This window comes from Notothenia rossii (genome assembly GCF_949606895.1).
Source record: "Notothenia rossii genome assembly, chromosome: 5".
Lineage (NCBI taxonomy): Eukaryota > Metazoa > Chordata > Actinopteri > Perciformes > Nototheniidae > Notothenia > Notothenia rossii.
Window position 1 is genome coordinate 3,160,574 of NC_136903.1, and position 25,144 is coordinate 3,185,717.

General features: G+C 40.6%; 1 protein-coding gene and 1 long non-coding RNA gene across 5 annotated transcripts; both read right to left on the reverse strand.

Moving 5' to 3' along the window:
- Positions 1–13,975: 13,975 nt before the first annotated feature.
- LOC307040156 lies at positions 13,976–15,266 on the reverse strand. Its single transcript, XR_013808435.1, has 3 exons — positions 14,846–15,266; positions 14,600–14,674; positions 13,976–14,460 (listed from the first exon to the last, which is right to left on the reverse strand). It is a non-coding gene; the product is annotated as an uncharacterized lncRNA (long non-coding RNA).
- Positions 15,267–17,949: 2,683 nt separating this feature from the next.
- On the reverse strand, positions 17,950–24,906 carry LOC307040145 (lactosylceramide 1,3-N-acetyl-beta-D-glucosaminyltransferase A-like). 4 transcript variants are annotated; one of them, XM_079682732.1, is made up of 3 exons: positions 24,006–24,906; positions 23,169–23,224; positions 17,950–23,070 (listed from the first exon to the last, which is right to left on the reverse strand). In XM_079682732.1, exon 3 carries the CDS (start codon positions 22,374–22,376, stop codon positions 21,201–21,203), a length of 1,176 nt encoding a protein of 391 aa, XP_079538858.1. In that variant the 5' UTR covers positions 22,377–23,070; positions 23,169–23,224; positions 24,006–24,906; the 3' UTR covers positions 17,950–21,200. The 4 variants fall into 4 exon arrangements, with proteins under 4 accessions (XP_079538858.1, XP_079538861.1, XP_079538860.1 ...); XM_079682735.1 differs by lacking the exon at positions 23,169–23,224 and having other exon boundaries at positions 17,950–22,855; XM_079682734.1 differs by lacking the exon at positions 23,169–23,224.
- Between the last annotated feature and the right edge of the window lie 238 nt (positions 24,907–25,144).

Consider the following 25,144-nt stretch of genomic DNA (forward strand, 5'->3'; position numbering starts at 1 on the left):
AGGGTAGTTTTCACTATAAGTAAAAAAGAATATTTGGACGGACACTATAATTTACAGTTTTTTACTATGTTCAATCTGAATTTTCTTTAAAATAAAAAACATCTATATTGGTTCTGACTTTTCTACATCCAACTCACAGGTTTATCATTACTTTGAGAACAAAGATTATTAATTTAACCCTTTTAGAAGGGAAGGTATGGTAATTTGTTCTGGGAATGTCATTTTCGAGCCTGAGACCTGAAAAACAGGCTTGGGGCCTGACAGATTAAGGAGTTTCTGTCAGATGTTGGTTCTGCTCCATCAGTCTCTCACTCACACATTGTTTCACTTCCCTTTAAGAAGCCTCTCATGCAAATCAGCACAGAGACACTTCACACAGAGTCACCTGAAATATATCAGACCATCAAAAGACACATTTCCACTATGTTATCAAAATCTTCCAAAACAATTCATATTTTAAATTAAAGTACTTAGTGGATACATGAACATATACAGGGAATGAGCTGTCAGCAATCTATTGTGTCATCTGTATTTCAATTACATCCAGATTTTAAACATTTGGGACAAATCACCGTTGAAGTCGTAAAGCTGCTCTGAGTTAGCCTCGATGATAGAGATGATTAAAAACATGACTGTTGGTTAACACGAGATGTATGTATATGCTATGAACAACCAAAAGCTAATTCAAACATTCATTCTGCTCTGCCTCCAAACGTGACATTTTTAAATGTACTGCTTTTTAATCGCTTTGCACAAGTCATTTAGAATAAAATCAACATTTTTGTCCGTATCCAAAACTTTAAATCTATTTCCTGCAAGCTTTGTCCCAGAAAGAACTGACTTAGTGTTCAGTTGCAGATGCTTTAAGTCTGCCTCCATCTACCCACAAGTACTGACACAATCCTCCAATAGTCAAGCTTTGCCCAAACCTTCGACTAAAACTATTGATCAAGTATGAATTATTCTGCTCTCATGGAGGTCAAAGATCATCTTCAGGTTTAAATGTTCCTTTCTTCATCAACTCACAAATGAAATTCTCTGTCTGATATATTTGGTTCTGCAGCACCCTCAGGTGGCGGATGAGTGCCACTACACGCTGATGGAGGGCATTTCTAAACAGGGACCATTAGTTTTTGACCTGACTTAAAGAATTACATGTTATCCTTACAAGTGAATGTCCATTTGTGTCTCCGTTCTCTAAGAGATACATCTAATATTTGTAATAAGATCTGTGTTAGGTACATGCAGTCGAGATCATAGGGGATCCAGAGATAAAAAGGATGTACATGTTGATAGACCTGCTGCCCCAAATTCCCCGAAAATGTTTAATACAAAATATGAATTTCTCACTCCTTCATGAATGTATAGATTGCAATTGGACTAATAGCCTACTGGCAACACGTACAATGTCATTTAACAAGAGTGATAGTTGAACTTTAATATAAAAAAGTCATTACGTTACACCAAAGTACTTTAAAACTACTAGGTGAACAAAATAGACGTACAGTAATTAACTCTTATTTGATACTGAGTCAAAAGCAATCATCAAATATCGTAATAATGAACAAAACATAATGTTAGAAGTAGATACAAGTTTTGGGACATATGTTTCAGGAAACTCCGACCTGCTGTCTGAGCGTAATGCTCGGTCTAGTAACAACACAGGTACGTAATGGTGCAATAACAAGCGTTTTCATCAGTTTTACTTCCATAAAGTGTCTTTGTATGTTAACTATACGTATATACCATTAATACATATGAAAGTATTGATAATGGTGAATATGATATGCCTCCATTTTGCGCAATTTGTCTCTGCTGCACATAACTTATTCATTTCTGAGCAGCCAAGCTGAAAACTGCGTATTATAAATGTCCAGTCCTATAATACCAGTTAGATGTGTAGATTTATAGATGGACTTTATTTTAGGCTGGTTTTATAAACGTTAGGTTACAGAGTTTACATTTGACTGTGCGTATAGGCTACGTAAGAAATTGACGTGAGGGATTCCATGGTTGCTATGGTTTCCGCAGGGCCTTATTGATATAAAATCAACATTTAGTATAAAACAAAACCTGAAGACGGTCAAGAAAATAGTTTTCTCCGCTTTCACTTGACGACTCCTCTCAAATGATTACTTCTACTGCAGACTTGTTACATCCTGTCAAGAGCTAAGGCCTCAAATAAGCTTCTGGAAGCGACATTGAGCATGGGAAATGTGAGATTTGATCGCTTTGAAAATCTGCATGTTTTTCAATGTCATTTATTGCCGAAGCTTTCAGAGGCCTGAAAGTTAACCGATGTTTCCTCCAAACATTTAGAGTACTGATTCACACCATTAAACACAGTTAGCATTAGACTCAGGTAACCTACTGGACAGACTCAATGAAAATACTCATTACAAATAAATGGATAACATTTAAATTAGGCCACTGCCTCGCTAACAACACTGTTTTAGCTAGCTAACATTCTTGTGAAACATCTAACAAATGATTAATATTCCCTATGTAGACCTATATCCCAAAGCACCAAGCTAAATTAATATTGTGAATATTGTTAATTAAAGGTAACTTTAAAGTACTTTCACTTAGTAAATCATTCCCAGAAGATATGTGACATTATATTTGTGTAGAGTATGTGAAAATGTGTGCAATATTTAATTTGTAATATGAACATGATGTACAATATAAGCGTCACAGTATTCCCTGACATGAGGGCCAACAGGTGGGTTTGTTTCCTGACCTTTCTGAGCTTTTTAAACTTTTAGTCTTTCAATATTGTGCTTACATGGTGCATATTTCTAAATGAATGTTGTTAATCAGGCTACCACAATAAATCCAGTGCAGGTAAAGGTCCAGCACACGTTTCCTACAATGACAGGCCTCCAGCCTCCAGCCTCCACCTGCAGCCTCCGTCAGCAAACGTCTATCCTGTTGACACGTGGAGATCTCAGTGAAACAGCAAGGACCAGAAACTAACATGTAAATATGATGCTTCAGTTTACATGCAGACACACAGCAGTGTAATGATAACATGCTGATTAAAACATGTTGCTTTATTGTCTTCTTCTCCTCTCAGGTATATACATAGGTGTTGTGAAAGTCAGAGCAAACACACATCAACTGAAACCTGACTGACTGTGATGCTAAACTTCATCCACCAGGAGGAGCCCCTCCTCCTCACTCGCCTTTGAACGCTAGGTGGTGTTAATAAGGCTGATGTATGGAAGTATGGAATATGTGTTAATGCTATCTCAGTTAATCATATCAAGCCTGTGGAAGTCATTCAATACAAACTGTTATATATCTGTATGGTGAACATCTAGTTATGAATGTAAACCAACAGACTCTTGGTGTTTGGATCTTTGATGGAGGTTTGGTGATAAATGCTATTTTAATGCAACACGTTTTCTTTCTTTGTTTCTCCAGACTTTGTTGGACTTCGATCTACCAGGACCTGATCCAGGGCCGTGAGGAAGATCCCTTCTACAACAGCTGTGAACCAGAGATGCTTCCTTCCTCCTCCTCCTCACCCGGCTCCTCTTCCAAACTGAGAGCACCCCCATCTAAAAACGAATCTGAAGGATTCAGAGACGCTCCACCTGAGACTTCAGTTCCTTACTTTTGAAACCATGTTCCTCAAAGAAGCGTTTGCTCTGTTACTGTGCACTTTAAACCTCTGCACTGCTGCTCAATAAAGTTCCTCATTATCTGCATCGGATCTGTCCTTTAGTCCACAAGCATTTACACAAAACACAATGACTTGCATCTGTTTGGTTTGAGTTTGCAAGCAGACCTTTTTTTTTTACTAGTCACACACACACACACACACACACACACACACACACACACACACACACACACACACACACACACACACACACACACACACACACACACACACACACACACACACACACACACACACACACCATGTATTCATCACTTCAGGAGACATTACATTGACTTACATGCATTTCCTGGAGACTTATGCTAACCTTAACCATAACCAACACATGCCTAGCCCTAACCAAGTCTTCACCCTAAAATTAATGATTCCCCTCATGGGGACCTCCATTTTGTCCCCATAAGGGAGGCGAGTCCCCTCATGTGACTGTGTAAACAGATTTAGGTCCCCACACACACACACACACACACACACACACACACACACACACACACACACACACACACACACACACACACACACACACACACACACACACACTAATATGTTCAAATGAATGTACAATACAATGTAATATTTGAAAGTCATAAATTATTACATTTGCATTGCACAAGATCATAATGTATAACCCCACTTACATCAGCCAAAAGGAAAAGAGCCTCTTCTTTGTCCTTGAGACCTTAGTGGGGACGTAACATCATGACCAGCAGAGATCCTGGTTGGAGGATTCCTCCTCGATTCGGGTGAGGACATTCTGTATCTCTCTCCTCCATTTGGTCCGCTGACTGTTGAAGCTGCTTAGCCATATAATACTGCAACTCAATCTCGAAATAAAATACGATTTTTTTGGGGGGAAAAAACGGCAATAATAAGGTTTATAAATCTAAATAATCCGTTAAAGGTCACAGCGGTTCTCTCCTCTTGCTCCTGATATGTTCACCCCGAAATATTGTACAGTAACACCAAAAGTTACTGTAACATTACAGCACTATTTACAGTAACATTACAGTATTGCTGTAATATTACAGTATGGTTTTAAAGTGCTGTATACATTTCCCGCCTAAGGATAATATTCCCACAATGCAGCATAATGTACAGCATCACACTGTATTACAAATTCAAAGTAAATGACTGTGGGTATAGAGCAATTTACTGCCTACATTACATATTTGTTTTGCAGCGTGGGGTTAGAATATGTGTAGTGCTATCTTACAAAGCTAAAGATTACGATTAGTTTGAGTAAAAATACACCAGTTTGCAGGAGTTTTCAATTCAAAGTATCATTATTTTTCTTTTGTGTCTATATCTACGCCAGGATCCGGAGTCGAGGCTGATCCTGTTGCTGTGTTCCTCTGCCCTGGATCCTCTATCCTGAGTCCTGGATTAAGTCGTGGACTTCGGGTCGTGGCTGAACCGGTCTCTGTGTTCCTGCCTGGGTCTCGTCATGCTGCTTCCCTGATGGCTCCCACAGGATTGTTGACATCCCCGTGGATTCATCTTCTTATTACAGAAACATGCATTTCCAAACATTCGGTCTACCTACGCTGTAAATGTATTATCTTTTCAATTTACACACGGCATCTATTGCACGTCTGTCCGTCCTGGGAGAGGGATCCCTCCTCTGTTGCTCTCCCTGAGGTTTCTCCCATGTTCCCCTTTAAACTGTGGGTTTTCTCTGGAAGTGTTTCCTTGTACGATGTGAGGGTCTAAGGACAGAGGGTGTCGTATTCTCATACTAATATTCTGTACAAACTGTGCTGTTGTATTTACTGTATAGTGTCCTTACTGTAAGGTCATTATTATATTTACAACACTTTGGCTCGACCAAAAATCATTTAAAAAATGTGCTATATAAATAAAACTTGATTTGATTTGATTTGAAAAGTATGTACACTTCATTCACACTAACCCGAGAACCACAGCCACTCGTTGCACTGCCGCCACACACACAGGCAACATCAATCACTTTCATAACATAAACCACAAGTATTTTATTTGTTGTTGGAGCAGAGAGTGTGCACAGCCTCTGTTTGTTGCGTATCACAATGATGTATCTTATCAATGCACTCATCTACAACTAAAGTGCAGGTTGATAACACCAAGGGAGCACATTGAGGCCAGAGATGCAACAATGCCCTGCTTCACACTCAGTACTGCAGCCAGTCTGAATGAAGTATTCTCATTCAATTGCATGAGAAGATAAAATGTGTGTAATTAAAGTGCAATAGTTCAATTATGTTACAAACATATGCAGCCTGTAAAGACTACGACTGATTTAGGGCTTGAATCTTACAATTGAAAATATAGAAATATTTACTGAGACATTAAATCAAGTCAGAATTGGGCTGATTTTGTCATAGACCTCTATGCAATCAGACTTAGTGACCGACTTCTAGACAAACAGACCAGCAAGTTACGACCTGTTGGCAGATAGAGAGAATGCACGTTTATGGCCCTGTTGCGTTGCCTTCATTTTTTCAAACTGGAGGTTGTCTCTTGGTAAAGGTCCAGTTTATGACAGGATACTGCTAAAACGAATACATGCTAACGTTAGGTAACGTACACAACGTAGCAACGTGTTGATTCTATAAAGCAGCTTAATGAGTTAGCATGCTAGCACAACACAATGTACAACTGAGGCCGATGGCAATGTCAATAGTCCCAATGTATTTCGTCTTAAAGGGGCCCTGTTATGCTTTTCGGGGGTTTCCCTGTCCTGTAGTGTGTTATATAGGTTTGTGTGCATGTAAATGGTCTGCAGAGGCTAAAATCCATACGGCTCCTTTAAACCAAAGTATTGGACAAATAAAATAGTATACCTTAGGTCGCTATAAAAGTGATGAAGTGATACTGAAGGGGACATTAATGTTTGAGCCACATGTCATGCCAAGCTAAAGTTTACATCATATTTGCTTATGTTGTAAGACTTAGGTCTATACATTCTTCAAAGCCAATTCAAGCTAGAATTAGAGTGAAATATTGTAGTTGCTTTTCTCTAGTTATTAAATTGTTTTCAAAAATAAGGTCCAATAAAATAGCCTAAATATGTGTTTAGTGAAAAAGATTGTTCATATATAACGCTATCGGGGAACTTGAACTGTTTTCGAACACTTTTCCAGAGTCAAAAACTGAAATCAAACAGAATGTCCATAGGATCAAAAAAGATGTTGTTGATAGGCATACATGAAATGAGCAAAACTTAGCAAGTTCACTCAAACTGACCCGTGTATGATATGTTTTGCGGTATTATAAGGTGTGACTGTGGCTATGGGTGTGTAGCAGAGTAAGAATGAGGTGTGTGTACACCAGTGGCGGTTCTAGAACATTTTACATGGGGTGGCAAAGGGGGGGGCAAGAGGTCATGCCAGGGTGGCATGGGAGGGCCGACAGTACGTGGTATTTTATACTGTATAACCTATTTATTGTTTAATCATGCCCTAACACAAGTGTTCTTAATCTTAAAGAGAAACAAGGTGTTCAGACCAACAAACTAACATATAGTATAAATCAGTTCAATACTCATGATACCCTTCCGACACTTCATCTTTATTCCTCACATACATTTCTCCTTCTTCACTAATGTCTTCATCTCCTCCTGGCTTCCTCCTGCTCTGACCCTAATGCTCTGACCTCCTCTGGCCTGCAAGAGTCTAAGTGTGAACTTTACACGTTAGGGCCATGTAGCTGATAAGCAGCAAAATAAATATACAATCAGAAAGTATTTATGAAACGCACACAGGCAGCTGTGCTCAGACCCAGTTTGACGGTAAAGGATGTATCCTGGTTTAAGTTAGCTGGCCTCATTGCTGTGAGGTGTAATTTACGTGGATTTAATTGTAACGCATAGTTTGGCAAATACAAGTGATCGATCTCCGGCTGTCTGCATAGTATTTTGTAACGTAACGTCCCATTCAGCCAGCCGCGGAGCCAGGACATTTTCAGTGGGGTGGCCAGGATGGAACCAGTGATCATTTCGGGGTGGCATTGAAATCACTATTATATGAACATAAAAAGAGATCTCACTAGAAAATAAGGGGTTATTTAGGGCACCTACAACACACCTCTACATTATTTGGGATTAAGCTAGTGGTGGAATAGATCAAATAATATTCAGTATATCTAACTATTTTTTTCTTATTCCCACAGGCAAAGTAACAACGAAGCACGGCCGTGGGAAGCAGGGGTGCTGAGGGTGCTGCAGAACCCCCTGATGGAGGACAGGGAATCTGCACGTCCACAAGATTAACTGGAAATATATTACAAATATCATACAAAAAAAACGTTTGGCCTTGATGTTCACATTCATAATTAAGTAAAGATAACACCCTTTTCACCCCGGTTACATTTTCCATCTGCCCTGAGAGGCTCAGTGAGGGAAAGGACTCTGAGTATTTAGATAGTTCACTTTAGTCTAAGTTATCTCAGTGTGTCTCAAACGGTTTGATCACAATTTATGTGAACACATATTTCCAAGGCACTCCTTTATAATTATTAGGATGAATTAAAAACAGGTTTGAAATCATTCCAATGTATACTATAGGAAAACCAACAATATCCTTTAAAACTGGAGAGATTAAAAAATATGGATGAATAAATAAATGTTAACTAGGTCAAATAAGATATAAATGAAAATTGGTAAAGCAAATTGGTCAGAACCGGCCCTGGTGTCATCCCCACAGCACACCCCATTTGAAACATGTTCCCACAGCTATCAACACGCCCAAGCTGCCTCTCCTTAACAAAAATTGCAGAAATTATCTATCTCATTGTTTTGTTTTTAGAAAAACAAGAACTAGGTGTGTCTTGTTCTTGTTCTATCAGATGTTCAATGATTCAACATGTTTTTACACTTTCCTGTTTAGATTCTGACTCGTGTTTGTCCTCATTGGGCCGTATGAAACAACATGTTCTATTCCAATGCACAATTGCTCAAGGTCGGATTTCCTACTGACGTAATAGACACTTTGGACATTTATTAATCCTAGTAGATATTGAGTCATCACTAGGCAAGACGAGGCAAGTTTATTTATATAGCACCTTTCAACACAAGGCAATTCAAAGTGCTGTACAAAAATATAAGACAATAAGATCTAACAACACCAGGTGGAGGGATTATATCTCTTCTCTGGCCTGGGAGCGCCGTGGGATCCCCCAGTTAGCTGGTTGAGGGAAAGGAACGTTTGGGGCTCTCTGCTGGAACTGATACCCCGAGACCCGACCACGGATAAGCGGGGGAAGATGGATGGATGGATCCAACAACACTAACATGCGTAGTCAAATTAGTCTTAAAATGATTTAGAAATGTTGCTTCATTTGGATGGAAAATTTGCGGGGCGAAAATGTATCTCACTCTTAGTTTATGAAATCATCAACTCACTATAGAAAAAAATGAAAATTGGCATCAACAGCACGAAAACAAAACCGGTTGCAAGTGAACCATGTCGTCAAAGTAGCAGCAACAAGAGCCATACTTGTCAACCCTCCCGATTTTCGCGGGAGACTCCCGATTTCATTGCCCTCTCCCGGTTTCCTCCCGGGGTCATATTTCTCCCGCATTTCTCCCGATTTCTGACAAAATCAGATTTACTCAGGACTGTTTCCACTCGGACTTTAATACAGCTACACCATTGTTTGGTTTCCATGGTAACACGTCTCTTTAGTAGCGCGCGCAACTGAAAGTCTGAGAGGGTGAGGCAGATAGTCACAGAAAACAGAACAAAAATCGACAACTACTCTACTCTCTGCTCACTCCTTTCCAGCCCACACATATGCTCCAAGGATGGTGCTACAGGCCGCAAGGCATTGCACTTAGAACTACAATATAAGCATGTTAATGTTAATCTAACAGCTCCGGCGATTCACTAGCACCCCCCCCCCCCCCCCCACCCATTTTGCATTTTTAAATGCTCCCGGTTTCTGAGGTCTCAAGGTTGGCAAGTATGACAAGAGCCCATGTGATGTACTGCCCGCTCGTTTGTTTGAGAGCTTGAACAACAACTGACAAGTGAAGAAATGCATGGATGAACTGTCGATCTGTGGTTCAGTGTCCTCTATATGCATTGAATAAAAACTGATGATTATTTGCGATGCATTTATGTGAAGCAGTATTTTATTGGTGTTGCTGGTTAAGATAAGTATGATGTAACTATTTTATAGACCAATATGTAGATTTATCAATAATGCCACATTTTATAAGCTATTTGTTTTGAATGTAAAGTAGTGAAGTGGGAGTTTAAACTAACAGAGATTTCATAAGTAGAGCAACTTCCTTATGCCCGGGCAGCCGCAAATATGTTTTGTGTGCACACTATTGGGCCTTTGGGGACTCCGTAGAATCACCGCAGACAATTACATTTTCAGGAAGTTACTTTGAAACTTGCATGTAAAGTTTCACGCTCTTTTTTGCTAAATTAAAGTTAAAACGTTTCACTATCACTCATATAACTCTATCTATCTATCTATCTATCTATCTCTCTCTCTCTCACACTCTCTCTCTCTCTCACTCTCTCTCCCTGTAATGAGTTGATTCAACTTCTTAATGTCAGTCTAAATAAATACAATTATGTTGGTGCGTCAGGGCATGTGGCTCATTTAAAAAAAAGTACAGCTATAATCTACCTCTTGTATAACTGGTCGGCCCCACCTCCATTAGCAGGTTCAGTAACAAATACATTAAAGTAAAACCACATTCGAGCAGTCAGCAGCACATTGTAAAAGCGGTTGATAACTGTTTACATTAATAATTAAGTAAAGATAACACCCTTTTCACCCCGGTTACATTTTCCATTTGCCCTGAGAGGCTCAGTGAGGGAAAGGACTCTGAGTGTGAAACGAAGCTTACATTATACAAATGTAATGCAATATACAGACTGTTTAGCATAGCTGATCAGCAGCCCTATGAGCTCATTCTCTCAGTGTATCATCAGGAATACAGAGGCACACACACATCATTTAAATAAGAGTTTTTCAATTAAATTATTGGTTAAGAATAAACATCTTAAAGTAAATAACAATACACAATAGCCCTTAACCCTGTAAGGCCCCTGGTTGTAATTTTACAACATTACTTGAGTTTAAGCTATCCAAAAAAGTCAGTAAATGTTTTATTTTTTTAAAAGACCACATTTACATAGTCAAACTGTCCTTTTGTTCAGCCTCACAATGCTATTGGGTAGGAAATGTGTTATAGGTCCTGCCCTCTGGAGCAAACACTCACACAACCAGGGGCGCCGCCAGGGATTCTGGGCCCCATGAAAAGATATTACATTGGGCCCCACCACCAGGCTCAGGCCACGCCAAGCAAGCACAATGCTGTAACCACACCTCCAGAACCCAACCCACTCTTTCATGCTTTAAATCAGTGATTCTCAAATGGGGGTACGCGGACCCCTGGGGGTACGTTGGGGTACTGCAGGTGGTACGTGAGATTTATAATAATAATAATAATGATAATAAAAAAATAAAAATAAAAAGGTTAATTAAAAAAATATCATGCATGATTAAAAAAATTATCTTAGTACAATAAGTTACATTTTATGTCAAATGTGTGTATTGTATTTGATCGTTTTTCACAATATATCATTTTGTTCATTGGTTTGTTAAACTATTACTTAAATTGAAAAACTCCTTGGAAAAATCTGTTGTATAAAAATGTTATGTTATTTTTTTTCATGCATGAAGATGAAAATATCCTTAGTTTGTCATAATGAATGCACGAAGGAGTTAATACATCACACACTGAGGGAACATCACTATATTGTAGTTATTTATATAGGCTTTTTCGATCAAAAATGTTCAGGGTCGGTCAGGGGGTACTTGGCTGAGAAAATGTTTCAAAGGGGGTACATTACTGAAAAAAGTTTGAGAAGCACTGCTTTAAATGACTCTACCTGTACAGGCTTGCATCTATCTTGTAGTCCAATACTAACCGCACAATATTTACTGACACTGAGCTGTGAAAATATAACACTGTGCATAACAAGTACTTTTGCTACTTGATGCTAAGTACATTTAGCATTTTATTCATGCTTTACTTTTATACCACTGAAAAAGTGAGTACTTTTACTTTAAGTGCTTTTTGATTCTAATACTTTTGTATTTTATCAAAGTAACATTTTGAAATCAGGACTTTATGAATGAATCAAAGTCAATAAACCATGTCACAGTCCATATGATGCTTGTTGCCTTGGTAACATAACAGGTTTAGACAACATAGCAGTCTTGCTCAACAATCAAATGTCACTAAAGAAACATGACATGACAACAATGCCATGTCTTCATGCACATTAACATAAAGAATAAAGGAGTAATGAATCCAGTATGTTTACTATAAGGTCTGCAGATAGATGTGAATTTGAAGAATTTAAAGATTAAGTGTAGTCCTTCTTTCTCCTTACTCCGAATAATATATTCTAGTCAAGTCATTTTTTTTGTTTAAAAAGAAATCCATTGGTCCAAATTGCAATGATTACATAATTTTTCAATCCAAACTTTTAGTATGTTATGAAGTACACCTGATACTACAATAATCCATTGCAATTTTTGTTGGGGTCAAACCATATTTGCAGCTGACTAATAACAGTTAAATAAGTTGTACAATCTAAATGTCGTGCCTTTACAGACTACACAAAAAGAGACCTCCCAAACAATCTGAGCTAGGCTAGTTAGCTGTTAGCACGCCTGGGCTGACTGCTGTTCCTGTTCTTTGTCTCATGTGTAGTGAGGCGTTGTGGCATTCTAGATTGTCATTAAAATATACTTACATTTTTATACTTTTTTTTTATTAACAAGGTACATATTATATAGTTGGTGTCAGTAAAATATATAATCTGTGATAAAACATTGATAAAAAGTGTTTTACGGCGTCTAAAGTTACTGATAAGTCACGTGTTTCCCGCTTGGGGCGCAGACATCTGTGCCCATTGACTCTCGTTATAAGTGGTGAGTGCGGAGTCCACACCTCCTCAATGCAACTGATAGGAGCAACTCCTCAACTGATAGGAGATACTCATCAACTGATAGGAGCACCTCCTCAACAGATAGGAGATACTCATCAACTGATGGGAGCACATCCTCAACTGATAGGAGCAACTCATCATCTGATAGGAGCAGCTCATCATCTGATAGGAGCAGCTCCTCATCTGATAGGAGCAACTCATCATCTGATAGGAGCAGCTCATCATCTGATAGGAGCAGCTCCTCAACTGATAGGAGCAGCTCCTCAACTGATAGGATTGGGATCAGTGAGCATAATAAGGAGGTGGACCAAAAACCGGCATTAAAATAATAGACTGTATTGCTTACATTTTGGTAGAGCCCCCCCTGGAGAAAAATGAACCAGCCGCCACTGGTTAGATACCAGAAGCAGATAGACAGGAAGTAAACACTAACAGGAACACGGTATGGGCTACAGACAGGAAGTGGACACTAACAGGAACACGGTATGGGCTACAGACAGGAAATGGACACTAACAGGAACACGGTATGGGCTACAGACAGGAAATGGACACTAACAGGAACACGGTATGGGCTACAGACAGTGTTGGGAAAGTTCACTTTCTACATGAACTAGTTCAGTTCACAGTTCACACATTTTAAAATGAACTAGTTCAGTTCACAGTTCACACATTTTAAAATGAACTAGTTCAGTTCATAGTTCATAATTCAAAATGTTGAATTAAAGTTCATGGTTTCAAAAATGAACTAATTTATAGTTTATAGTTATTTTTTCAATACGTTGCTGCGAGCTATTATTTGTCAAAAATGATTGCCACAACCCATATAGAACCACAGACAGAATACTGGCATTTCCATAACGCTTTGCTGCCGCCCATTCAGTCCACACTAGTAGCAGCTGCAGCTTTCATCTCAACAGTATATTTTCAAAAACATGAGGAAAAAAGTGCTGCTTGAATGGTCTTTATTAAGTATAATAATCTAAATATAGTTAAAGTACCAAAAGTGAAAGTAGTCATTGTGCAAACATATAACATATAAACATGTGCCGACATAACTCTGTACTAACACAACACGAGGTAGGAACCAGGCTGAGGTATGAAACTAAGGTTGTACCTCAAAGTTCAATATTCAAAGTGCAAAACATTTAAACATTAATTCTCTTTTCATTAAGTCAGTCGCATTCTTTTTTTTTCCTGACTTGTTTGCCCAAAGAACAAAAAGTTCTATAACTTGGGTCATAACTTGGGTGCAATATTCAGCCCAAATGAATGAGGAAAAAAAGGTAAAAAAAATTAGGTAAAAAAACCCAATAACTTAAAGAGTCAGTCAGAGCCCAAGGCCCATGGACAGTACTGCTATTACTTTCTGTCCAGTGTGAGTGAAAATACTGAGTGAAGATCTGTCACCACTGGTTACAGTTCAAACAAATAACTAAAATAACTAAATCAGAAATAATAATTTGTGAAAATGAAAAAAAGAGTCCAAAAGTGTGCAGGGGCAAGGACATTGTTACTTTCTGTCCATCCTGAAAAGGCCTTATCTGAATGAAGATCCTCTGTCACTGGTCAAAGTGGTCTCTCCCTGGTGGATCTGCTGTTTCGGTTACAGTGGTCTGGTCTCTCCCTGGTGGATCTGCTGTTTCGGTCACAGTGGTCTGGTCTCTCCCTGGTGGATCTGCTGTTTCGGTCACAGTGGTCCGGTCTCTCCCTGGTGGATCTGCTGTTTCGGTCACAGTGGTCTGGTCACTCCCTGGTGGATCTGCTGTTTCGGTCACAGTAGTCTGGTCTCTCCCTGGTGGATCTGCTGTTTCTTGCTTCCTGTAAAAAACAAAAACAAGATATGCTCTGACTGTTATTTTTATGCAGCTCACCTCTGCACACCAATATACTCATCTCCATTAGCAATACATTGTACTTCTATAGCCCAAAAAACAGGTCAAAACAATAATATATATACCTTCAAATATTTTTGTTGGCATTCAAGATCAGCTGCTTCTCAAAGTTGTCATCTCCCAGCCGGTTTCTCCTGGGCCTGAATGAGATGAAAGAAGAAGAAGAAAGAAGAAGAAGAGAAGGCATTTTAACATCATGATTATTGTGGCAAACATTGTAACAGTAATCTGTATTAAAGGAATTGTGTACTGAGGCGAATGGCAATTACTGAAATAATTAGATTAGGAATATAATCACAGCTCATCCCTACCTGAATATTTGACCACCGATGCTGAAGAGCCTCTCTACCGTAGCGCTTGAGGGCTGTGTTGTGTTTTATGAACAGCCTTTTGAGTTTTGGAAACTGCATGTACTCGTCAAACCCATCTGTGGTTGGGGCATCCAAATACGTGTCCACTTCAGATTTTTGAGGAACCTGAGGGTTTCTGTTAAATCTGAAGAATGAAGCTGCAGGATCTTTCTTGTTACTTTCGCCACTGGACTGGGTTTGACCTGAGTCTCTTGCATCCGAGTCATCAGAGTTGGTTTGCAATTCTCTTTTCAGCATCAATCTGTACTGCACATGTTTCTCCTCATCTTGGACCCAGTCAAGCTTGAATCTTGGCACCAGTATAGCGGACAGTATGTGCTCCCTCTTCTTCAGAAGACCTGCCAGCCTTGTGCTCAGTGACTGCAAGATGCTCTTTATGAGGGGGACGACATGTAATGAGACCCTCTGCAGCAGTGGGTTTTGTGCTCTCATCCAACAGGTCATTCATATGACATTGCAGTTGCACAATGGTTGGAGCCAGGTACCCAAGAAAGATGTTCTTCTCTGCTTGGAGGATGTTTAGTGCAAGTGCCAAAGGCCTCATCACATCCACAAACTTGTGTATGAAGTTGACTTCATCTGGTGAGAATCGACAAAAGCCAAACTCATCACTCACATCGTGCAGGAGCAGCTTGTCATGTAGGGGAGTGGCATCATTTGCAGAGGTGACGTCATCCACATTCATTTCTGCCTTGGTAGTTAGTGTTGCAATGCGAGACAGTCGCTCCATGGAAAGAAATAAAGAGTTCCATCTTGTGTCATTTGGCGCAACAAAGCTAATCCCAAGCTTTTCCTCCACAGTATCAGAAGCCTTTGAACTCCGCTTAACCTTGTTCCACAGAGCAGATGCTTTTGCAAAAACAGCCCTCGACATTGCTTTGTAGCATTTTTCAGTTCTGTATCTTTGGCCACTAGATTCAAGGTGTGAGCCATGCACCTTCTGTGAGGGGGGAGAGAGGGATGATCCAAATCTGACAGAGGCTCAGGCTCCATCTGGTCATCTTCATCTGAGCTCTCACTGGCGGCAGCAAAGGCTGAATCTGGTTCATTGGCATCTTTACTTTCAGTTTCATCAAAGTTGACCACTGTCTCTGGCTCTTCGGCATCAATAGCCATGTCCATCCCAAAACAGTTGAATGCCTTGACAACATTTGAAGCGTTGTCTGTTACTGTACACACAACCTTGTTGTGGATCTTGAATTCTTTGTTCACATCTGACAATACTTTTGCCAATACATCATGTGTATCTGCTCCTTTAATCCGCCGGCATGCCAGTACTGCAGAGTGTCTCTCAGAAACATCAGTTTTGTTTAGCCAGTGTATAGTGATGCCTATAAAGGACTTATTCACAGCTGTCCAGCAATCTGCTGTTGTGCACACAGCATCGACGTCAGAGAGTACAGATTTAAGTTCACATATGTTTTCTTGAAATTGCTTGTTTAGCAGTGTCTGTACTCTTTTTCTTGATGGCACCTTTTTGGATGGCTGCAGCCCTTTAATTAGGTTTATGAAAGCTGGCCTTTCCACTTTACTCAAAGGCTGCAGGTCTCCAGTGATGTACTGCAAAACCAGGTTGTCTAGCTGCGGCTGGGAGACAGTGAAAACAGGGCCGCTCCTGTACGATGTTAATGGGATTTGGGTGGTAGAGGATCTGTTTCGGCTCTCTTTTTTATTCGCCACTCGCACATACCTTGAAAGGCTAGTCGTATGCTTATTCTCAATGTGCCGTTTAAGGTTTGCTGTCGACGTCGTCGATGTACGGACTTGCTTTTTCAAACCGGGCGGACACAGTTTACAGGCAAACGTTAGATTTTTTCCGTCTGAGTCAGTACTGACTTTAACGTAAAACTCTTTTAAATGCTCATACGCCGACGCCGTAGAGTCTGACTCTGAGCGAGTGCTGCTGCAGCTGCTCTCGGCTTCGTCCATACTAATTCATTCATTCAATGCTCGCCGGTTCCGCGGTTCCACATTGTTTGTTGTGAGGAGTCTGATGACGTATATTTTAGTGCGACAGCCAGGGGTGACAGGCGCATACGCGTCACAGGCAGCTTGCTGTTGCCAGATTGGGTGGTTTTCCGCATTATTTTGAAGCCTGTTTACGGTGTGTTTTAACTGGGTTTTCGGCTGAAAGGCATATGAAATCTGGCACACTTTAGAACGCCTTTATACAGCGCTGAGAATTAACGCGTTCTCAATTACGTTCATCTAGCGGAAATACAGTACGTTCAGTTCACGTTCGCCCAAAATATGAAGGCGTTCATGAACGATCGTTCATTGAACGTGTTCAGGTACATCACTGGCTACAGACAGGAAGTGGACATTGACAGGAACACGGTATGGGCTACAGACAGGAAGTGAACACTGACAGGAACACGGTATGGGCTACAGACAGGAAGTGAAAACTAACAGGAACACGGTATGGGCTACAGACAGGAAGTGAACACTAACAGGAACACGGTATGGGCTACAGACAGGAAGTGAACACTAACAGGAACAAGGTATGGGCTACAGACAGGAAGTGAACACTAACAGGAACACGGTATGGGCTACAGACAGGAAGTGAACACTAACAGGAACACGGTATGGGCTACAGACAGGAAGTGAACACTAACAGGAACACGGTATGGGCTACAGACAGGAAGTGAACACTAACAGGAACAAGGTATGGGCTCTGTAGTGTTTAAGGACTTGTTTATGGAAACTGTGAACAGACTTGGACAGAAAACATCAGATCATCAGAGCTGCCTTCATTTTAAATTCACTTGTTGTCGGCGGACCAGATGTTGGTGCGCCGTGGAGTAGGGTTTACTTTCTTAGAGGAAGCTATACAATCATTTTCAAGTCTATAAAATCAGTTCTATTATTGGGGTTTTAGTCGGTAGTTTGTTTCTTACATTGACGTCACTAATTCCAACTTCCATGCATGATTGTGCATTTCATTTTTAACTAACTTTGACCAAATGTAGTTTATCATGTCTCAGTTTGGTGTGCATCTCTTTTGTTGGGGTGTTGGGTTCAGAATTCCAGAAAAGACAGACAACTTCTAAGTTTAACTATTTATTGTAAAGAGAGCAAAATATATATTTTCTACTTGGCCAAGGACTCCGTCACGTCATAGAAATTACAGGCAGCAAAGCTGTAATCTGTAACCACTATTTCCGGACAAGAGCCCCAAACGTCGTGCGGTAATACATTTTATTACACAGGGCGTTTCACGTACATTTATGATTGGTTGAGACTAGTTGGGGAGGGCCGTGGTTTAGACTTTGGCCTCCCTCGTTGGTGCGCAGACTTAGAAAAAAGTCTCTTGGCAACAAAATCTTCCAATCAGCATTCGGCCGGCCTGTGGAATTCCCTCCCTACTCTGTCGCCATCGTACGTAATTTTTTTTCGCTAAAGTCTCGACAGAAAATGTGAGTGTTTATAATGCAGCTTCCTAGCTATGTGTGGGAGCGGAGCTCACCCAAAGCTCAAGGTCGGAGTGATGTCCGGTTTATGAATAACTCTTTGTATTCTTCCAGTGTATGACTTTGCTACTCTGTATTGCAGGCTAAAGACTTCTATTTGTTAGTGCCCGTGCTCAAGCCAGTTACTGTGGGGTGAGGTGAGGCACAGATGAGCTCTGCCTCACCTCAGAATGTGTCACCCCACAGAAACTGTCTGGAAAGCGGGCACTAAGCGCATGCCTGTTACCATCTCACTGTAGGTCACCAATGTAATGTTTGTAGATCCCTTTATTACATTTATCCTCGCCATCCATAGTCTCTAAATAATTTATTTAACGTATATATGATATTTAGGCCCGCTGGTCTCATCATATAACGGCAATGAAAAAAGCACCAGGGGAGGCAGCCATAACCTCTGCCACACTGAAGGGGGCGCACGTGAGCCCACAGGTTCTTGTTATTCTACGCAGAGACGGTAGACAAAAACAACAAACTAGACTTTTGAAACTACAAGAAGATAAGGAGGACTTTTACAAAAAACTAATAGAGATTGTTGTCCAGAAGGAGAACATGGACTTAATCTTCAAGTCAAGGTAAGGCCACAATTGTAATGAAAATGGGATCTTACTAAGAAAGAACAATCCAATATTTAGATGTTGGGTATCCTTTTGTTGAACGGTCTGTTTAAAATGAATCGAAGCATCAGACTAAAAAAGCTTTTGAAAATAACCGAATATTTTGATTAAGGTCAAAATATAATATTTGTAAATCTGACCCTGAAAGAGTCAGTGCCTCACCAGCCATGAACCTCACCGCACGTCACTGTAGCACAGTAAGCAAATAATGTAAAAATAAGAATTAGTCTTGTAATGTTATATACAAATAGACTCCACAGGGGCCAACAAACCGGTTGTAACAATGGTAACGAGCATTTAAATGTATCGCCCTATAAAAACATGTGGGTGAACAAGTCTGACTGGTCTGGTCTGCACTCCTGCCTGGGTCGCTGTCAGTGACACAGGAAGGTTGGAGGACATAACATCAGTATGAGTGAAGCACTTCAGACAGTCAGGTAATGGATGCCTAAACGCCAGTGTGTGTTTGTGGCAGACTTGTAACAAAGATAGTTGGTTTTATTTGTTGTCTTTTATTTTGTACTGACAACATGCTGCGTACATTTAACACTGCGTATTACCAATACCAATACTGCTTATGGGGCCAACAAACCGGTTGTAACCATGGTAACCAGCATTTAAATGTATCGCCCTATAAAAACATGTGGCTGAACAAGTCCGACTGATCTGCAGAGCTTGTTGATTCACGGATAAAAACAGCCTTCAGTTTTAAAGTACATCTGAAAGCTTTTAATTTAGTTTAGCAAGAGTCAACAGCTCTTGGTTTCCTGTCAACACCACCATTTCAGAATATTTCCAAAAATTAAACACATTTTTTATTAGTATAAAGTTTAATAGAGATGTTTTAAGAGTAAAAAATATTGTTTGATCACTCTTCTCTCTCTGTAGTTTTACATCGTTCATTGAGGCTGTCTTACTGATCCCTGTCTGCTGAAAGTCACTTTTAAAATGAACGTTTGTATTTCAGCTGCTTGTTGGTTATTAAACAGTAAAAACACATTTCGACTAAACTTAACTAATCATATGCCTTTTTGCAGTAATATCATCTGGAGCTTGATGGTTCTTGTTAACATCACAATTGTGTACATGTGTAAGATCCTAAATAAATTCAATAGAAAACCATTAAAAACACAATGTGTCCGTCTCCATTACTGTCACATCATACATGTATTCATGTAATAGAACTGCTACCATGCTGCTTATTTTGTTATTAGAGTCAAATTACATTTAAAGAAGGCTAAATACGGCTTAAGGCCCGGACACACCAAGCCGATTTCGGCCGTCAATAGATGTCTCGCCGTCGATGAGCGTCCTGTCGCCCTACTCAGACACTGTCGGCAAAAGAAATCACTCTGATTGGCTGTTCAGATTGCTGTGGTAGCAGCAGTACTTTAAGGTTGCCAGCCACAATGCTTAAATAGTGTCGTTCTGCTTCAGAGAGCTGAAGTGGAGGAGCTGATTTAAATTAAATACTGCTGGGTAGCTTGTGAAATTCACCAGGGGATCAATAACATTTAGCCTATAATAACACATGATAAACTATTTCTTGATAATATTTTATGGTATTCTGAATCTTCAAAGTTACTAAAGTTATCAAATAAATTTAGCGCAGTATAAAGTACACTATTTGCCTGAATGGAAGTGGAGCAGTACAGTACTTAAGTAAATGTAATTTGTTACTGTCTACCGCTGTTCATTGTTCAAGATTGAAATGTAAATTTGCAAGACGGTTTCTGCCCCTCTATTGACATGTAGCCTTTCATACGTGAGGTTGGCTTCCTTCTCCCATTATCCTCCACAATCTGCCTAGAAGTATTTTACTGTTGCAGCTGTTCAAGATGGTCATTTTAAAATGTTTTTAAAATATACTGTTAGTAGTTAAACCAACAATAATGCTAGGGCTGCAGCTGACAGTTATAGGCACATTTTATTCTTTTCTTAACGCTGTGTGGTTAAAAGAATAAACACAAAAAGGCACATATTTGCTATATCTTGCCCCACTGAAAAGGCACTGCACTGACACTGTTAAAATATTGGCATAGTTCATCCCTGTGCTGCTTGACTCAAGCTGTGTGTGGCAAGTTAGCCAAGTAAACACTTACATATCACATTAAAGAAAAACAGCATGGCAGACTGTTTGAGTAAAGTTCCGTCATTTCTTTGTCTGCAAACATTTAGCATTAAGCAGTCCTTGCGTTACCTGAGGATCATTTATGTAAAAGCAGCCATACAGGAGTAAGAGTTCTGGTAATATGGCCGACACAGCATCATCGCCCTCACCGCTGTGCAGTACAGATTACCCATAAATCCTCTGGACTTGCCGTACACTGCAGGGTCTGTAGCTGCCTGCCACAGTGACCGAACGTCTGTGGTGTGACCGTGCGATGTGATCATGTGGTCATAGATGCAGGGGTGATACAGAGCCTTGCCCTCACCTGAAAAGTACACATGCTCCTGGGGAGACACCCCCATGACTTTGGCACAAATCCCCATGAAGACGTCATCAATGTAAATGGAGGAGTTCAGCACCTGAGTGGCCTGGTAGATCTTAGCGGCCACGTCTCCTGAAACCACGTACCCCGCTCCAGCCGTGTAGTCCGGGTAGGAAGGCCAGGGGTACAGATCATAGGGGATGTGGTATTTGCTTTCTTTGCGGCGAACTGGAGGGGCTCCTCTATGTACATGCCCCACCCAAAAGTCTTTGACCCCTGATTTATTCCTCAGAAGCTGCCTTAGGTACTTCACCAAATTGGGCATGTGGACGAAGATGTCGTCATCTGCAGACATGAGGAAGCGTGCCTGAGGGCAGTAGTCGTGGACCCAGTGGAACTGCGTGATCAGTTTGGCTGTGAGGTTGTGGAAGGTATCCAAAAAGTCCTGCTGGATCAGGTCTCCGTAGGTCTGGTCCTCCTGTAGCAGTGCTCTCTGCACCCAGGAACTCCGCTTTGCGTCCACACCGAGGGCGAACACCATCCGCACGGTGGCTCCCAGTTCGGACCAAACAAAGCTCTCGTTCCCCCACGTGTCCCTGATGGCCTGGCGCCGTTCAAAGTTCTCTGGCGATGATTTCACAAACAGAAGCAGGAGGACGTCATCCCCGCTTTTCCCATCTCCCCTTGCACATTTCCCTGGACGGTTGATGAGGTACGGGTAGGTCACCAACTCGTTAGTAGAACCATCCTTTCTGTGACGGTTGGAGGTGATGTTGAAGTTAGAGTTGAGGAAGTCGTAGTTGTTGACGAGGTAGCGGTACGTGTAGGATCTCATGCTGCTGACCACATGGTGGTCCAGCTCCTCCCAGTTGACCATCACCACACACAGCACCATGCATGCGGTCAGCAGCTGCACGAACTGGCACTTGTGAATACGACGGAAGTTCATGAACATCACGAATACGTTTTTTTGCTGATCTTCAAAACCTGAGATCACCTATTCTCTGGATACTTCTAGACATTTACTCTCGTGGAGCGGTATCTTCTTCTGGCTTTTCTTTGATGGTAGTATTTTATTTCTGCCTGCCTCTTTACTACTCATTCCATCTATCAAACTGTTTGCCTTAGTTTAGCCTTCACTTTATCTTCTCTAGTCTGTCTCGCCTTAATCTCCTCTTTCATTCTTCTGTCCTACCTGGCATCTCTTCTTTTTCAATGACGTAAAGTCCAGTAGACCTTTGTCAGGCTCCTCATGAGTCTGGGTTCCTCTGTTACTGATCTTCCTCAACTGTGAGATGCAAAAGCTCCACTCCGTAATGATAATCCGGCTGCAAGCATCTCCAGGTAAAGCTTGGCAACATGCTCTCGGGTCCGTCGGGACGTGTTCTTTGGGTTCAGTTTGGTGTGTCAGGGCCTTTAGTTGAATGCTGGATTCTGATTGGTCAAATGGGACATTTCAGAGGTCAATATGACAGTAGTACAGACCGATGTTAAGCACTATAAAGACTAAAGAGGATCAAGAGAGAAAAAAAGGTTAAAAGACTGGACGTCAGATTCCAGAAGATGTTGGTGCGTCTAACAAGTGACATGTAATGCAATAAGGCTGAGTGAGTGAGTGTGTGTGAGGAGCTCCACAGATTGGTCCATCACTATAGTCAGGAAGAAAACAAATGGAAAAATTAAAATCTCCAACGAGGCGTTCTGGGGCAGCATAGACAGGTCTTCTCTGTGTTAGAGCTTTACTCACTACAGGGTGTACTTTGAGGGTTTGGGACTCTGCAGACCGTTTCCATGCAGACAAAGCTACACAACACACAAGGGGACGGGTAAGAACCGGAAAAGAATGACATGGGACCTTTAAGATATAAATGTATTTATTTGTAGTAGCCTACTTTCTATTTTTATTGTATCATTTGGTGGCATCAATGTGTGCATTTGAAACAGATAATGGAGTATATTCTTTAGGGCCTCATATACAGTATAGCCCTTAAGGTCAAATAATGAGCCCCCCCCCCCTCGCAGCCCCAAACAGAGCCCACCCCACATATCAAATCCCAATTTAACCCCTGGTGACAATGATCATTTGTACCATCTTACAAAGGAAAACATCAGTCCCTATAGAAACAGTGAAGTCAAGAAAAAACATCTGGCTTCCCGACAAATTGTGTAACCGCTGTTAAACTATAATTTTATGGCTTTACTGGAAATACAAGATCAAATCTGACACTGTAGTGCAGAAAGTCCAAAGGGCAAGTCCGATAACTTGTTCCTTTTATATGTGTGTGGTAAAATAAAGTCACTGATTAAAATGTTAGACCATCATAAGTTATTCTTTAACCACAGACAATAAAGGCCAGGACATGTTTACCCAATATTAGCTGACGACGTTCTGTCTCACTTTAACTAACCAGAGTTTAGTAACTCTATTGTATTCCCGGCAATATTTTCTTGTTATCCAAAATGAATTCATTTTGTGGCATAACATTTTTCTGAATAGTAAAACAGGTGTCAAAGATTCAGTTTTTAACTAAATGTTGACTGATATTTAGATAGTGTTCTTGTCTCTAAAGGGCAGCGTACTCACAGTTTCTGGAAGATTCTGTGTCGTTGAGGATCCAGTGTCTTTAGAGAGAGACAGAGAGTCGTGTCTCACCTGCAGCTCTGCTCTCACAAACGTTACCTTTTATTGTAGGAAATGTGACGTCTCAACTTTCTGTGTGGCTCCACCTCTCAGCAGAGCTTTTACTGACTCGTTGCCACACACACACACACACACACACACACACACACACACACACACACACACACACACACACACACACACACACACACACACACGCACAAAAACACACACACACACACGGCTGCAGCTTGTTATGGCAGGTGAGCATGAAACCGTGGTTTTAAATTAAGTGCAAGATGCAAGATACATACACTTAGGTAAATACTGAAACATGAGCCGTGATCTAGGTCTAGCTTAATTAGAAGTTTAGTTACGGCCATGTTGAGTCATATATATGCTAATATGCTTTAATAAAAAATCGCAACATCTGCACGAAACAGCGTCTGAGGGCTTCTTAACATTTAAAAACCTCTTAATGTGTAATACCCACTTAACGGGAAGAAACTCAGCTATCAGACAATATTAACAATTTTTAGCAAAACGAAACATAAGGGTAATAACAAAGGCTCTGAATTAGCCCTGAGCGAAAAAATGCTAACACACTTAGCACATAACTCACGTTAAAATACCCTTATTACTTATCATATCTGCACACATAAGATATTGATTAGCAAGCTGAGATTGTACATATTTGACAGGTATTGGTATCATTACTGACCGATCCGAACTCGCGAGATTAGAAGCTAACAAAGACACCACACCACGTAGCATTAGGTAGCCAACACGGCAATGTGTTTTACCTACGTGTCGCTTAAAAACGCTGCTGAAGGTTAATCCAAAGGTTAATCCAATGTGTCTGTGTCACTTTGAAATGATTTCTGATAATCCATCAGCAATAAACCTAGTTTTAAGTTTTTTAGATTTCAGAGCGTAAAATAGCTCTGCTTTTTTTTTTTTTTTCGCTTTGGGCAAACTGCGTGCGCATAGCTCTCATGTCTCAATGGTAACGTGTGTGTGTGTGTGTGTGTGGAAATCCCCCTTCGATTCTATTGGCTTGAACGGTTCAAAAGAGATGTCAATCATCGACCAATGGGTTCCAG